Source organism: Grus americana, chromosome 1 (genome assembly GCF_028858705.1).
Source record: "Grus americana isolate bGruAme1 chromosome 1, bGruAme1.mat, whole genome shotgun sequence".
Lineage (NCBI taxonomy): Eukaryota > Metazoa > Chordata > Aves > Gruiformes > Gruidae > Grus > Grus americana.
This window is the reverse complement of record NC_072852.1, coordinates 56,169,633-56,187,351: the sequence shown is the minus strand read 5'-3', so window position 1 is coordinate 56,187,351 and position 17,719 is coordinate 56,169,633. Positions and strand designations below refer to the sequence as shown.

Below are 17,719 nucleotides of genomic sequence, written 5' to 3'. Positions count from 1 at the left end.
AGGTGTGATGCTTCCAGTAATTTAGCAGTACCTGTTCTAGAACAGTCTTTCCTATTCCAAATACCATTCTTCCTCTCATGTTTCATTTTAAACAGCTTCAGCTACTTACTATATAGAATTGTAGAAACACACTATTTAAAAATGTAACAGAAAGACAAGATGAATCAATTCACTGCAAAGTGAGATCCTTGCCAGGAAATTTCCAGTAGCATCCTGTATTTTTAGCATTTATAAAATTTAAAAAGCAAAACACAAAAACTAAGCAGCATTATTTTGAAAGCTTTCACTTTTCATCTAATCCACCAGCTTCTGCTGAATATTTTATTGCCATACTGAAACATATTTATAATTAATCTCATTATTTCTTCAAATTTGTTAAGGACAGGAATTGTTATACCTGTACAATCCTCTGTAAATTCTTCTGTGAACACAAATGTTTTCTGGTCATATTAGTAAACACTAAAATTGTTGACTTAAAAAATATTTATTTATAATTGTTGCGATCACTTAACAAATGGAAAATGGGTCTAATAAGCCACACTGTCTATTCATTGCTCTTTCTGAAATGAATTCCTCAACACTGGGAAGAGAAAAAGCATTTTCCTGTGGTTAAAGAAAGTCCAAATTGCATGTTTGAAATCTCTTCTAATAAAAAGAGCAAAGCAATAAGCGGATTATCTCTTTAAACATAGTATAGGAAGGCTGCAGGCCCCGGAGACATTTTTCATAGCCTCTATCTCTGATGCATAGCAACATTATCTTCAACTAGAGAGGGTCCTATGACCCCGGAGCTCAATTTTGATTTGATCTTCTTCTTTAAAGAGGTTTCTATGATTCCTCTCAAGTTATGCTGCATATTCTTATTTTGGGTTGGTTTTGTTTGGTTGTTATTTTGTTGTTGTTTTTTAATCTGAGATAAAAGAGCCCCAGCTTTTTGATCCACTGGTTTGATCGTGTTATATGGATATTTAACGTAACCTCCTCCCTATCAGAACTAGAATATGCATCAGCACAAATGGTAGGCAAGTTCCAGCTGACAAGGAGAGAGAGCTTGGATAGAAAATTTACCTCTCGGGCCTCCCTCCTCCCTCCAATTGTTCTACATTTCAGAACTGGTCTACCCAGCCAAATAACAGGTGGGGATAAAGGAGCCTTATACCCTTGCTGGCAAATACTGGCCAGCTGAAACAAAGGCAGACCTATTGGTTTTGGTGGGGCAGAGGTACTGCACCTGCTCCTACAGAGGGTCAAAACCCCAAGCGATAACAATGCCCATTGCTAAGAAGAACAGGAAGTTGGGGAGCTTGGCTTGAACTTCTCTGGGCTGGAACCTGGCCCCAGACCCATTTGGCTTACGCAGCCCCAGCAAGGGAGTTTCCTCGGGTTCCCACCTCCTTGATCCTCTTCCTTGTTCTGGAAAGGGCACTGCCACTGAGACATGTTGCCAGGCAGGGATATTTTCTCTGTTTTCGTTTTCTCCATCTTTATCTCTGTCTGTGCATCCAGTCCTCACCATATACTGCTGATATCGCTGAAGGGAAAGCATTTACTCGGAGGCACTGATTTGAGTCGACTGAGTATAGTCACAGCAGGCATCTGTGACTACTTGATGGGATTAGCAGATTATGAGAAAGCATGTTTCACTGTGGGGTTCCTAGGAAAGGAAAAATGGGCAGGTGGATGCTTGGATCTCGGTTAAACTATGCATGAAGGCCTGATGGCCATGTCAGGAAAGCCGTAGGCACAGGATCAGATGGACTGCTGCAGGTCAGGATTGGAAGATCAAGCCAGCAGGCATGGAGGTCCTGTCATTTACAGAGGATTGAGATTTAAGTATTTCAGCCAGGCCAGGTGAGAGAAACCCACACAGATCCCATCTGCACCATTTCTAAGATACGTGTGAGTGCTTGACAAAAGCAGCTTTTCTTTTGCATCAAACAGCTTTGCTGCAAAATAGCTTTGCTGCATCAATGCAGACAGACCCCCAGTGGGATTTGAACAGATGCATTCTGTTGTTAATGAAGGACAGTTTAGGAGGAGCCAAGGGTTCACAAGTCCCTCGTGGTTGTGCCCTGAAGTCGCTGTGGATCTCTGCAGAGAACTGGGGATGTAAGAGAGTAGTTCTGCCGTACAGAAAGATGTCTGGTCCACGTAGGGTCAGATTTTTCCTGTTAGATATTCTCATACAATGTATCAGAGGATTCTTCTAGAGTTGTTTGCTTCTTAGGTCTCTGCAGAATGATGAAAAGGAGAAAAAAGAAATGGAGGAAAATTATTCAAAAGAAGATGAATTAATTCTTAATAAGCAGACACTGACGTTTGTTCTGTTAGAAATGGCTATAAGTGATCTGCCGAAACAGAAGCCACTACAGTGAGAAATGTTGCTCCGCCAGAGATGAACGTGACTAATCCAGCCCAAGGGATGAAGATGCCTCCTTTACTTGTCACTCTTCCCCCAAAAAGCTGTCAGACAGGGAGGGGAGGGAAAATTGGACTTGGTAAAAAAATAAATCACTTTGGATTCTGTGAAGGAGGAATTCCCTGACCTCCTCAATCCTGTTTCTTCAACAGTTGAGTCTATTCCTCACAACTGTTCCTTGTGTAGACAAGGCGCTGACAGACTGATATTTTAAGTGCTGTGTGGCACAGGCCTGCTGTAAGCAAGGTTACACAGCAAGTAGCTAAAATGCCACCGGGTGAATGAAGCCCTACCTACACTAGCATTTTCTCTGTTGCCATCACCAAAGAGAAACATTTTACAGAAACGCTGAGTGCAGGCACCTCCAAAGCATGTGGGATTAACCCCTCGTTACCCAAGCTGGCTGACAGTCCAGCGCAGCAGCATGCAAATACTCTCGTTGCAGGGGCTCTCTGCCCCGATTCACAGCTCCCCCTCCATGCGCAGCATTCCACAGCAAGGGCTGGCCTGGACCCTCCACAGCAGAGTCAGCCACCATTCAGCAATCCCAGCTCCCACTCACAGGCCAAACCCTCTGGCCCACAAGTCTCACTCTTAGGGAAAAAAACCCTGATCTATTCTGGCACAGCTGGCTGGAGGAGAAGTGTCCCAGGCGGTCACCGCCCAGGACGACTGAGAGGGAAGCTGATCAAGGTGCTTGCAACAGTAGTGGAAAGCGCAGTCAAATCCTCCTATGCAGAGATCATGGGGCCCTGCCGCTCACACTTCCCTTCCTTCTGACTGGCACAAGACCTGAAGACACTTAGTGGTGTCTGCTGTGGGTGAGAGAGCTCATCCCATCCCCACTCTTTGCTTTCTTCTCCTTTGTTTCTCCCATCTCTACTTCAACCTTTACCCTCCCCTGGCTGAGACTACCAGCACCAGACCCACACAGATGCTCCTTTGCTCTTGCGTTGTTGCTTTGCTCCTGCTCTGGTTTACAGCCCCGCTGCCCCCCAACGCAGTGGTTGAGTATGTGTGGGCCACACACAAGCAATTCTGCACAGCCCAGACAGCTCCATGGTAGGGAAGAAAAACCCACATACACACTGCATCTCATCACCCAGACTGAATCATTTCAAAGGAGGCAGCTGATAAAGGTGTATAGAAGAATATACAAGACAGGGGGATATACAAACAAGGAAGAGGGTCAGGAACTACTGTTCTCCCTATCCGACTCATTCAAAATGCAGCAAGAACACAAAACCAGGGATGATGTATTTTCCAGTGCACATGATGCACTAGGGTATAAGACAGCCTATATAAAACAACCCATCCTTCCCCTCAATAATCAGATACCTGCCACTGCCTTTGCTACCACCAACCACTGTGGTGCCACAGCAATAACTGCAGGAGGCCAGTGGCCTTGGGACCAGACCACATGGCAAGTAGCTCTGACACAGAGGAGGCTGCTTGATTGTAGACCACCTTTTCCTGAAAGGTGAGAGTTATGAAAATGCCTCAGACACTGGAAAATACTGTCTTTCATGAAATGGAGGGATGATGTCAACTGAAGCTGGCACCATGCTCTTTGTTGCATAGGCAAGCTGGGGAACTCTTCCCCAACAGGACATCAGTGGGAGGAAGCAGGAGACATTTTTCAGGAACATTTTCCAACGTTAGAAGAGTGAATATATTTTTTAAGCAGATGAGAGGTCTGGAGGGGAAAAGAACAACTAAGTTCTGAGGACAGGAAGGAAATGTTCCCTGGGGTGCCTGATGCAAGTTTTGTCCCTTTGAAACAGCTGATGCCTGCCAAAGGCGGGGTAGAGGGTTGTGTGGCCCTCTGGTCTGCTTCATGTGGCCCCCACAACTGATCTGCACCTGCATATTCTGAGTTGCAGCTAATTTTACTATGAGTGGATTTAATTTCTTGTCTCTAACTTGTAAGTCCCAGCACAGCAAGAAGATCCGAGCCCAAAACATACTCACACTGCCTTTTCCTAAGCCCCAGAGTTGACAGCGACTGTATCAGCCCAGCCTCTGTTCAGACCATCTTAGCTTCTGCTACCATGAAAAATGGCTCTCAGGTGCTTAATGCTGGTGAGAGCAAAGCTGTATCCAGGGTCTGCCCCCGGTGCACAGATTCCTCTACCCAGGAGGACTTCTCAGCTGCCTAAATAATCTGGAAAGGACAACACTGAGGGCCAGCACCTGACCAACTCTCCATGAACATCCATCCCATTCAGAGGGAGCAGCAACGCCAAACCCCTCAATGCCTTTCAGCGTACGTCATACAGCAAAGCATCTGCATGAAACCAGGACTGCCAGAACTAGTTGTGCTGCAGCAGCAAGGGTTCTGCCGGAAGAGGGAAGATAGGCTACATGTGCAGCCCAGCTGGTGAGTGGATGCTGCGTCCCATTTTCCTCTTTTGGTGGGACTGGAAGTGGGGAAAGAGCAGACACACTTACTGCCTGCTAGGGCCGAGAAGACTCTGTGAGTTTTCTTTCCCCATGTGCCTCGTGCATAAGGGAACTCTCCAAGAACAGGGCCCCAGCCCTTACCTTCCCTGGAAGATTCTTCCTGGATGACAGGTTGTTTGTGTTGTTCTCAAGGATAGAGGAATAGACATCAACTTGCTGCAAATCCAGGCACTGCACAGGGAAGAGAGAAGAGCGTAGGGGTAAAATGAATTACTTAGGTTTAAAACAACTAATCGCCCACTCTGTTGTTCCCCATCTCATGCCTGACATTTTTTAGGAACCCCTGCCATCTCCAAAATTTTTAATTTCCTGACCTGAATTTGGTCAGAAAAAAATGCTTTTCCCCTGAAAATTTTACAGTGCAACTGCATCATCTTCCCTTTTCAGGCTCACAGAGATGGGCTTTGATGCTACCTACTCTGTGTAAGGCAGTGGAGAACAATGCCAATGCCCCTGCCTCTCTCCACCAGAAATTGTCCCAGAATGCAGAGTAAAGACCCCTCTGCCACGTGAAAGGATATTGTGCACCATGGGCACCACAGGTAATGGGCAGCACTCTGCATCACCCAGGAATGTTTAAGTGCCTGACACCCACAAGCTCTTGCTCATGGTTACTCTGGGCATACAAGGGTGAGAAGAGAGGCAAGGCTGAAGGTCGTGAAGCACAGGGGCTGCCAAAAATGGGAAACCCTTCATTTGGCATGATTTCTATTTATTGTCCGGGGTTTTTTCCCAAGCCAGAACTCTCCTTTCTTCTTACAGTGAGCAAAGAATAATAAAAAAATCAATACACTCCCAGGCCCTCAAACATATCCATGGTCCCACACAGCTACACAGAGAAACACGCACACGTCCTACATGCGTATGCACCCGCTGGTCCCCCAGGTAATCGTGTCACAAGAGATGCGTGTCAGTTTGAGTGATGTTCCAGATCTGCCTGAAGGATCAAACATAACAATCAGGAGGACTTTTCCATGTGTGTTTCAAGGATGACAGCAGGTTGCCAAGGTGGCTGTTTCTCTGGCAACAGGAATATGGGAGGAGCTCCGGCCGCAAGAGGGGCAGATGGTATTAGTGCAGAGACTGCAAAAGGAGCGAGGCGCCCTGCAACACAGTGAGGAGGATGAGCAAAACATGGGGGCTTGATTCTGGGGCTGCCAATCACCTGAACCCCCATCATTTCATCAGAAGTTGCAAACACTCAGCGTCTTTCGGGATCGTGACCAGCAGGACGGTGGTTTGAACAGGACCAGATGATAGAGGAGTAGCATTTGGGAGCGGGGCTTGGAACAAACAGGCACTCAGACAGGAGGGGGCTGCAGTGAACGGAGCACTGCGTGGCTCTCCCATTCCCACTCCTCCTCCAGGAACAGTCAAATTATTTCACCTGTCTGTTTCCCACTCCCAACAACCCACTTGCCTACACAGACATTCCCAACTATTTGCATGTGCACATGCGCACATGGAAAATCCCATTTCCCTGTCCTCATTTCCAATTCTCTTTGTGGCGCTTGCAGTGAGGACCTCGTCCTGCATGCTGCGCTCCCAGCAGCCTGGCTCCATGTCCCCTTGGCAGCACAGGCAGCCTCTCTCACTGCTCTAGTCTGAAGCTACTCGCAAGCAAGAAGAATCCTTTTGGTGTTTAACCTCCCAAAAAGATTCCCCTTCCTCCACAAGCCCTCTTCCCATGGAGGCTGCTGACAATGCTGGTCCTTTGCTGGCCAGTTGGAAAGCCAGCATCTCCAACTGCCATTTGCAAATTAATTACTTTTACTTGGTGACTGACCACCTGCTACTGTCACAGCAGAGGCACACAGGCCTCTCTCCTCCCTGCTAGCAGATGCCTTCCTGTCCCTGAGAAGCCTCCTTGTCTCCCTCGCGCCAGGAAGAGTTCCTCTGGAACCCACCTGCACTGCAGGAATTCTGTTTGCTGCTCAAAAAAGCTTGTTTGAAGTGTATTACGGATGAAGCGAGTCCCTCAGACTGTTACTTCCAAGCTGCTCATTAACTAGGCAGCTAAGCTGGAAGACGGAGGAAAATACAGGTTTGGGTCTGGGCAGTGCAGTGAGGTAGAGCTGCTCTGGGGCTGCAGGAGGACAAAGTGGTGTAGGAACACCTGGCAGCGTAGCAGGAACAAAGTAGCTGCCCAGCAGCCCCTTATTACCACATTTTTTTACTGTGTACACCCACTCCCAGGGACCGCAAGGTAAACAGTGACCTGGAAGAGCCAGCGGGGAAGGCATTTGCTCCTCGGGATGTTGAGCAGAATGGTTTTGCAGAAGGTGCACTAGGACCCTTCCCATGCCAGGGGTGAGCCTTGCTGCAGTGTAGGATAACACAGAGCATTTAATGAGCTGCACCAGCCAGTTTCAAGCCCTTAATTCCATGTCCAGTGCTGCCTCCTGCTCCCAGCTCCAGGCCTGCAAGGACATTGTGGTTCCCTGACTTGACTTTTTCCCCAGACTCTGACCTCGTGCTTTCCCCCACAGCAGCACATCTGGCATGTGCTGGCCTCCTGTCCCATCACCTAATCTCCGACCTCCTTCTTTATCTCATTACTTGGAGCTACTTCTCACTTGTCCTTTCCTTTTCCTTGCCTTAGCTTACCCCAATGCTGACCACAGATTTCTGCCCTCCCCATGAATTAAGCACTGTGCTCAACACCCGATTTAACACCAATGCATTTTCACAACGCACCTAACTTCAAACACAGCTTGCAGGGCTGGGTTTACACTATGCAGAGTCCCAACAAAATTTAGCAGTGGGGCACCAGATTAATTTTTCAAAGGACATAAGGTTTGTAAACTTTCCACTCCCCTCACCTGTCCTGAGGGCCCATCCAACACAGGGTCTCCATCCCAGGGCTCAGGCTGTTGCCCTCTCTCCCCCATTAACTTCCCCATTACACCTCACAGCCCCGTGCTTCCCCCTTCTTCACCTCGCAGCCCCGTGCTTCCCCCTTCTTCACCTCGCAGCCCTTCTCTCACCACGTGTGGTGTCTGCAGCAGGAGCTGCTGCTTCATGCCTGAACGAGTCCACCCGCAGCAGCTGCTCCACGGTAAAGTAACCTCCAGTGGGCGGGCTGGTACCCCCGCCAGCACACAGGAGATGGTCCGAGGCTGCTTGCAGCTCTGCCAAAGAGGGCTGAGCCACCTGCCCTGCACGCTGGGCTGGCTATAAGCCCCACGCAGCTGGCGTATGGTGAACATGCTTTGAGGGAAGGCCGGCTGGGTCAGATCCATAGGGCTCCTGCAAGCACGGGGGCCTGGCCAGCTCCCGGGACTGCCTGTGCCTAAGGCTGGCTCTGCTGGCTTGCTGTATTAGCCTTAGTGGGGCCTCCTGAACAGAACAACATGATGAAACATGTAATTAAGATGGAGCTAAGGATGCATGACGAGGCCGACTGAGCGAGAAATGGATTTGATTTTTTTTTTGTCTCCTTGCAGAAATCATCCACTTCAGCAGGAAACTACCCATTCGGATTTTTATAAGCCCGAATTAAAAAGAAATTACTTGATACAAATGAAAAGTTTTATAACCTGCAACCTCCTCTACGCAAAGCATTGCTTTTTGCTCAGAATAAACATATCACATACAATATATAGGGCTTTCTTATAAACCTCTACTCCAAAAATTAAAGGGCCACAAAATGGTGCCCCCCAGCCTGCAAAGTGAGAATAAGAAGGAAGCAGGTCCATCCTCTTTTTCATATCTGCCCCCTGTCAGGTCTCCTGCCTCTTTGGCAGAGCTTTGCTCCTCTCTGTAGTACATTCTCCAGAGCTTCACTTTGTTTAGTTTAAATGATTAATGCAGCAGAGCTTACAGGTTTTCCTCGGAGAGACTTTACCAGCCCTTATAGACCTCACAGTCAGAAAGGTTTCCTAATATTCAGGCAACATCCTTCTTTACTAACTTTAATTTTATTCCTCCTTGTTTGTCCCACAGATCATGGGGAACAAAACCCCAAAACTTCCCTTCTTAGTGCAGCAGCCCTCCCATGGGAGTAAAAGGAGAAAAAGGGAACCACTTTAAATGGAGCTGGATGGGTTGTAAATGGGATTGGGGTCATGGTTACTTGAGGTAGCTGAGGTCTGGGCCTGACATTTCAGGAGAGCCACTCCAATCCTATTACCTGTGACGCTGCTGCTACTGGGCTCAGGGAGTGGGAGCAGTTGGTGTTCCCCAGTTTGGGAAATGGAAAAATGAGATCCTATGCAATGAAAAGGGAAATGTTCCCAAAAAGAGACTCCCTTCACTTTCTTCCTGCCCTTTTTCCCCCTGAGAACTAGTCAGCCTGCTCAGGACTGCAGTGGTCCGTGACACACCAGTGAAGCTGTCATGGCAGGAGCTCTGGACAGCTGGGGTTGTTGTGGGGAGCACTTCTCCGCCCCTTTTCTGAGCCATCATTCTCCAGCTGGGGAGGGCTGAGATCCCCTCTTCCTTCCTGACTTCTGGAGACCCTTCTACCTCTACCACCAGGAGCCCTCTCTGGCCCCACACTTGCTGCTCTGTGCTGCCACACTGCTGGCAGAGGGAAGGGGGCTGCCCAGTAGGGCATGGTGCAAGGCTCTGGCACTGGAGAGGCCACGAGTGGGACCAGGACAGAGACACAAAACAGTCCTGAGAGGAGCTAAGCAGGGAAGAGCACAGGAGGAAGGTCACCAGTACCAGGCCAGTATGCAGGTATTACTTATGTGTCACATCATGATACTGGAGTTATCTGTACCATGGCAGGGAAAGGAAGGGTTGTAAGATGATGTGGACAGAAGGGATGGAGGGCAATTCTGGTACTCACGTCATAGACAGAAGGTGGTGGTGGTGGTGGTGATGGTAGGTTGGCTGAAGGGGGCTGCGTTTCCACCTTCTGCCTCAGGATATTCAGCTGGTTCCTTCTAGGGCATAACACCTGCAGAGGACAAGACACAAAATGACACATGTGGAGAAAACACCATCTCCCCAAAGATGAAGTGAACACCAATGCCATGTCAAAGCCAGCTGCTCGCACACCCCCGAGTGCTTCCACAGCAAACAGTGCAGGCAGTCTCTGCACAACGCGGGCCAGTCACTTTCCTCATCACAGAGTAAAATGGAAGAGTCTGATGACTTACAGTGGAGCAGTGGAAAGGAGAACTTGGCTCTGCATGTACATAGAAATCACTTTCACCACTGAAACTTATCCAGGCGGAGGGTGTAAGTGTTTAACAACACACAACAGTGCTGTAGGACAGGGAGTAAAGCAGGGCCCTGTTCAAAGTGTGTGTGGGAATTTCAGAGAGGCAAAATGCAGTGACTTTTGTCAGGATTTGGCTGGGAAGCTTTTGCTAATACGCAGAGTCTAAAGAACAGCACTAGGCAACCATTAATGATGACATATAGTCAGTGATACAGTAATGTGCAAGTCCAGCATGGAGTTGAAGGAAGAAGGTCTCTTCTTCTGAACGTTTTTTGCATCAGATGACTTCTCCTTGAACACGCTTCATTCATGCACAGATAAGGGTTAGCCCTGCTCAGCAAGCAAGAGAGGAGGCAGAAAAGGCAGAAGGCTTTGCTAAGTATCTCTGTTCTAATTCGGAAAGAAGTGGGATGATTATATTCACATCACATGAAAACGATGAACTGCTTTCCAGTCCATTAGTAACTAAGGAGGATGCTAAATAGCTTCTCTTAAAGACAAACATTTTTAAACCAGCAGGTCTGAGCAAGCTGTGGTGAAAAATATGGGCTGTGTTCTGCAGGAGGGCAAATGTAATGACTGCATGATCTCTTCGGGCCCCAAAGAGAGCCCGTAGGTCTGAGACTTGCTGGCCCACCTCAAAACCTAGAGATGCCAATCGGCAAGTCGTGACAATGCCTCCCTCCTCATCCCCATGGAGACACTGTCTAGGCAAGCAGAGATGGGGGCCTGTCTCCAGCCTAGTCACTCTGCTGCTTACACTTTTTCCCCCTCCACCAGACTGCCTGCAAGGTAAGTCTCACAAGATTAGCAGGTCTGCCAACTGCTGCCACTCTGTTTTCAACCTCATGATCTCTGACTGTGTGTGCTGAAGCCTGATGCTCCTTGGAGTCGCAGGACTGTACCAGGAGCACAGCCTCCACATAAAAACGCACACAGAGAGTCTGCTGTCGTGGTGGCAGAGAGCGGGTTGGAAGAGTAAATATGGGGGATACTCTACCTAGAAAACAATAATCCCCAAATTCCATTCTAAAAGACATCAGGTTTTTTTAAGCCAGCCTTGAGATCTCTGGAAAAGTGCAGAGGATGACACCTGGGGGTGGCAGTACTAGGAGCAGTAGGTTTTCCCCAAACAACAGAGATTCTGGTATCATGACTCCAGAGTTTTTTCGACAGGGCCCCTGTCTCATCCAGATCTTTCAGCCCTACTTTTGGCTTTTCTTCTGCTGCCTACATCCTTTCTTCGACACTCCTGGTTTCCCCTTTGCCCTTAGCTACTCATCCCAGCTTCCACTTCCTTACCCAGCTGGTCCTAACCTGTGCCACTGGTCTGGTCACCCGAGGGGCCCTGTCAGTCCAGTCTTAACACCCTCTTCCAAGCTCCAGTGCTTCCTCGCTCCGGATTCCAGTCCTGGTTTCCCTCCCAAGGCTCCTTCTTCCAGCCTCACAGAATCACTGCTGTTGGAAGGTGCCTCTGGAGATTGTCTAGTCCAATCTCCCTCTACTCAAAGCTGAGTCAACTAAAGCAGATTGCTCCTCAGGTCTTTGTCTCTCTCTTTTTTTCCAGTTAGTTGGTACTTCCACACAGGCTTCCTTGGGATCCTTGTCCTGGCCTTCCCCTTTCACTCTGTCCCTTAATGTTTTCCCTGCCAAATGCATACCCAAGGCTCTGGTCCCCATCCCCTCCACACTGCAGATTGTTTTCTTCTATGGTGCCCGAGCCACAGGCTCAGGAACGCAGTTTTACAGTCTCCTTGCAATCAGATTATACCCTTGAACCAGAGTAGCCCCCATGTTGAAGGAGGATTAGAAACAGGGAAAGTCCTGTCCCCTGAAACAAGGAAACTCCTCCTGCCACCAGGGCTGTAACAGACTTGCTTGGGTGCACAGGACATTACCTGTCTGACTGGACGTGTGTGGAAAGGCAGCCTCACAGGGGCTCCTTTAGGCAACTGAGCTGCTAAGTTGACAAGAGCCATGACTGAGCATGCACAAACTGCAATTTTCCAGAAAAACACCACAAGGCTACATGTCCTTGAATATTCTCAGGGCTAGCACACTGCTAGTGTGACTTCTTGCCCTGTGTTAGATCCTTGCTCTATAGCAGAGCATGCCAGAGTCAAAATGATTACCAGAAGTTCTTTAATGGACAAATCAATGATTCGTTTTGTCTTTCCTGTTATCTTTTTTCTCAGAAAGACTAAACTTAAAAAAAGAAAATAAACTTGAGGCAGACACCCAGCATGGAAAATTTCAGCACGGAGATTTCCAATCCAGTCAAGTTAGAAGCAAATGAAATAAATTCCTAGAATGGGTCATGTCAGGTATTGCTTTTTATTTGGTTATAACTTGCCTGCCTTTTCCATAGAAACAGAGCTGTTGCGGTGATGCTCAATGTGGCAAGAAGAGCAGTAAGGGTAATGAGGATTTCCCACCCATAAGAGGTCTCTACGTACCCTGTACCTGTAAGAAAGAAGGCAAAAGAATCATAGTGTGAGTGGAAGTTATAATCCTGCTGCATTTTTAACCCTGCAAAGAGCTTTGAGAGCGCTAAAATAGAAAAACAATGCAGAATATGCTGGCACAGATGCATAGACCCTTCAAAACCTAGTCTGATTGAACAGAGAGCAGGGTGCAGCTGAAGAATCACACAAATGAGACCAGATATAAGCAGCTGCACTTCATGTAGATTAGAGGGAGGTGACATAACTATGAGAGTCAAGAAAGGTGGTAGGTAGAGGCCGGCAAAGGTCTTTAGTGACAGGGGCAGAAAGCCATATGGCAGAAAGCACACAGGCCACACAATGTAGCAGGGTGGGTACTGTAGGCATCCTCTGACCAGTGTAGCAAAGCTATTTCGTCACGCCTCTTTGCATTTACGCTTTCTAAGTTTTTCATATCCAGCATCCAGTAATGCAAATCCAGCCAGTCAGCAGCATGCATGTCCTTATCACTTTTCTTTAACATTCCTCTTATCTTGGCATGAAGCTCTCCCTTGCTTTCCAGTCTGCACATTAACGGAACAACTGAGCCCTTTACCACATGGAAAAGGGGGAAGGGTTATAGTGAGTCCCTAACGGTGAGTGCCTAACTTGTATGTCTGATTATGGCAAGCACCCTAACCACTGACCTTGTGTTCAACCGTCTCTGTCACACTGCTAAAGGCCAAACTGCACTGACACCTAAAATCACCCTCTCGCCCAGTGCCCAGGCTCCCCAGTTAGACCTCGACTTTAAGCCTGCTGTTCTCAGGAAGCTGTGGCGGGGCAGATAAAAATTACTGTATCTTCATGTCCCCATCTGTGTATTGGGAACATTAGCACAGGTCACCTGTGTAAAGCACATTCAACTCTAATGGCATTAAGTACTAGGCAGAAAGTTTTATTCCCACCTGACTTCATAGCGTGTTTGGGTAGGGGAAAAGAAGAGCAAAGATCATCTTTTCATAGACAGATCCAGCTGATTTTTAACCTTTTGCCCTTTCTTTCTGGTTGTTCACTTACCTCTAGCAAGCACAAACACTCCTTTTCCCGATTGCTGGATGTCATTCCATTCGACCCTGCAGTAGTATGTGCCAGTAGAAAACATATTTTCAAGTGGCATGATTCTGTAGTCATAAGATAATGTAGCAGTTGTATTCTCTTTTCCAGAAGGGATGATTACATTTTCCAGCTTTCTAGAGATGGATGTTGTCTGGCCCCGTGAATCAATCCAGTAATAGAAGACTGAAAATTTAGTGTATTTTGGCAGGTAAGGGAATATGACTTTACAGGGGATGGATATTCCTTCCTTGAGCAGTGCAACATGGATTGGAGGTTTCTGCTGTACATCCACATTTTGCCCTGGAAGGGTAATAGTTGTTAGCAGTCACCTAACATCACTTTAAGTCAGGAGAGGACTGTTGCCCCAAAGACAGGATCACACGGTGAAAATAACCCTGTATCAGGAAGCGCGCCTGTCACACGCAGTGTTGGTCCTTGTCAGGAATTCGGTGATTCAGAGCATGTGCCCTGTGTGATCTGCCACATCTCTTAGGTAATCGCTGTGTGATTTGCAATAGCCTGTTGCATTCACAGGCTTCCCCTTTTCCCTTGTGAGCTCCTCTGTACAATGACAGCACGCAGAAAGACAGGAAATTAAGCAGGAAGCGAACTGATTTTGTAGTGGTGTGAGACTGTATTTACAGCTGATAAATAGAAAGCGATTTTCCAAGGCAAACGCTAGCTGGACATCTCCTGAAACTCCTAAGTTACAAACCTCTGCTTGGGAGTCTACGCGTGGCCATGTGATGACTCTGCACCAGTGAAGGCGCTGTACACAAGCAGGTGTTATCAGTCGGTATTTCTGAGGAAGGAAATTGCATATTCTGTATGGGGGCCAGCACCGGGGCCGTGAGAAGTAAGACATGGTTTAATCACTCCAAGCTTTTGCTGCTGCAAATGGGCAGCAAAGCACAAGACTCTCTGCTAGATATGGGAACTATCTGCCGAAGACCGCAGATCTTAAGTATCTATATGTGACAGTATCTTAGGCAGAGAGATGGGAGATCATGCCCTTCATGTGCTTCCTCCTTACACAGACAGGGCTGTTGAAAGTGATCTATCACTGCAGTTCAGTAGACAATGATGTCGGGAGTTATAAGAGAAGATGAATAAGCACAGATAGGGAACCACATCATAGTTCACTCCCTGTTTTGTTTAATAATAATAATAAAAAAAAGCTAAGAGTGAGCCACAGGCTAGTAAGGAGCCTGGGGTACAGGACCTCTTTGGCTTCCCAGCGAAATCTGAGTTTAACATCAAACAGCCTCTGGATCTATTTGTTTGTCAGCTGACATAACACCACATATAAAGCAACTTAAGAGGAGGCCCATGCAAACCATTGTTGTCTTTAAAAAAGGGAACTGGAAACTTACACACAAGTCTTCTTACAAAATGAAGGATTCTTTCAGAGACATGAAAATAGAAGGGAAAAAAAAAAGTAGTGAGAGAAAGTAGGGGATGGGCAGGCTTTTCCATTCATGCTTTTGATGAGATTCCCTGGGGTTCTGCATCTATGAACAGGCTCATAACAAGGCATTAAAGCTGTCCCAGAGCACAGCCAGGCTTGCTTTCCTGTCATCATGCGCTAACGCTGCATCGCAACAGCAGCATCACCTCTGCACAGCGGGACTCGGCATCGGAAAAGGCAATTCAGACTTAGCGCTGCTGAATGTCAAGTACTGAGGAAGTGTTGTGGGGGGCAATAACGGAGGGAGGGCACAGCCATGTCCAGAAAGGACTGCTGGGAAGTAACATCTGTTAAGGAAAATCCTCGACAGATGACATAACCAGAGACAATAGCCTGAGAGTAAGGAAGAGCTTAGGTAACATCACTAGAAAAAGGTTCTTAGCTGTAAAAGCAGATGAGATACAGTACAGTCCTAAGGGACACGCTCTTTTGTTGTGAGTGCACAGTCGTCTGTACACTAGGTAGAATATTATGGAAAGACAGTAACAGAAAATCCTGCAGATGCTGTGGGAGTGATAACCCGAGCGGTCTCTTCTGGGCCTTATTTTCTAAAATCATTTATCATTCATCATCCTTCTCATCTCTACCCAGCAGAACACACATGAATATACTTTCTATACAAGACATGGCTAAGCACTGCTGTAACAAAACAGAGGAGAGATCCATCTTCTTACAGTATCCCAGGAGCCATTAGCTTGAGAAGAACATGCCAGGGAAAAAGCCAAACCATTTCATTTAGGTTATCTAACCCTTCTCCCATGTTCCTCCTTTCTTGAGGATTCTCTCTCTCAGCTTTGAAATGCTTAAAAGACAGAAATAGCAGCAGCGTGCAAATTCCTAGCGGGGATCTCTGGAAATTAGCAAAAGATAGCAGCTGGAAATGCTCTAATATGAACAAACGTGAGAGTAAACAAAAGGAATAAAAAAAAAGGGGTTTTACCTCCACACTGAAGCAACCAAAGAAGCAGGAAGATGACTTTTAGATTAGAGGCCATGATGAGGGTCAAAGGCTGTAAGAAAGCAACCAGACACGAAGATCCAAAAGGCAAAAGAGATAGGGGGTTGTCAGGCATTTCTGCACCCAGGCAGCTGGTTGATCCCCTGCCGTTTGTGAAGGGACGGGCAGGATGGACACACACTGCTTTTGGCAAGCTGTTCCTGGCAGATGCAGGTTCTTCTGCTTTTTGGTCAGACTCCTCCCCACACCAGGGTTCATTTCTCTGTACTATTACGATGGTGCTACACCTACCAGCGGGTGTCAAAAGACTAGACCGTAAGCTCTTTTAACACATAGAGCTTTGTCTCCTGGTGACTGTAAAATATCACACGCATTTAAAGCAAACTTTGTCACCTTCCACAGTGATCAAAGCCCCATGTTGGAATATGGAAAAAACCTGCTTTGATGAAGATTGAGGCCATTTGAGGTGAATGGGGTCAAATTCAGTGAAGGATTCAACTGACTCTGGAGCGATGGACAAGCTTAAAATGGGCACAGTGGGATTTTTACCATAATTCTGCAAACATTTGTTTACATACCTGTTTTGGATCAGCTATTCCTGATTATTTCACTGCATGGACCATCCAGGTTTTGGAATAAGGGCACCTTACTTCAAATTATCTTAATCAAGAACTTTATTCACATGGGGAAGATACTGAGCATTGCCACAGGGCATGGGTTCAGAGCAGAGCAGCACTGTCAAAATCCTTCTTTACGTGAACGCTCAAGTGTGGGATCACCTGTTTTGCCTTCAACATGGAAAACAAGTACCCGCACCAGCAGTCAGTACAGAGGAACAGTCTCACCGTCTTCCTGACTGCACAAAACTTCCCTCCGCAGCCAAGTCCTCCACTAGGTCACTTCGGAGGAAGGCACTCGTATTCCAGACGTGAGGACAACCAGACAGTGAATTCATCCCTAACGGCTGGGATGTTTCAGATCCACACCATGCTGGCTCTGAATCAGCTTCACGATGCAGGCCAGCCTTAAGAAATCTATTGCAGGGAAATCTAAGGAGAGCCCTTTGAAGAAGAAAAAAATCCATTTCTTTGTGGGAGGATCCTGCCGCCTATACTCATGAAGCATCTTTGATTGCGATGAAAGCTTGTTTTTAGCAAAGACGTCTGCAATGCAACAGCTGAGCAGCGTCTGACTCAAAAAAAACCCTGATGTCTGAGAGGTCTTCACTTCTCTCTAGGCAGTTTCCTCCTTTCGCACTTCTTGTGAGACATTTGCACTGTCCACAAAAAAACATTTTGCTGCAATTTCAAGGGTGCCTGCTCACACAGGCTGCTGGGCTGTGGACACTGGTGGGGGAGGGCAGTGCTGGGAAACACCTAAGAAGGTAGATGAGCCTGGAAACTGCCCATAGTCAAAAATAACTATCAGTTGTTTTATCCCTCCAGAGTTTGCAGGGGCAAGGTTTGCTCCAAAGCAACCTTTGATTTACAGCATTTTTCCTCCTCTTCAGCCTGGGACAGGTCCTCAGGAAGAAGGGGTCTTGACACAGGGGGCAGCCTGCAGCTGCGTCCGCTGTGTCCCCCTGAGCCCAGGGACAGCTCCGGTACCTTGCTGAGAGCCCTGACAGATGGGGAGAGGAGCAAGTGGCTTTGTGTGGCTCTGCAAGGCTGGTGCAGCAGCTGCACTCCTCCAGGGA

General features: G+C 47.4%; 1 protein-coding gene across 1 annotated transcript; it reads right to left on the bottom strand.

The window, feature by feature from the left end:
* Positions 1–302: 302 nt before the first annotated feature.
* Positions 303–16,397, bottom strand: NFAM1 (NFAT activating protein with ITAM motif 1). Its single transcript, XM_054813538.1, is given in 7 exon segments — positions 303–2,231; positions 4,964–5,053; positions 9,678–9,788; positions 12,409–12,518; positions 13,559–13,897; positions 16,006–16,348; positions 16,350–16,397. Coding segments are annotated over 7 exon segments (1,101 nt in total). The 3' UTR covers positions 303–2,171.
* Positions 16,398–17,719: the final 1,322 nt, after the last annotated feature.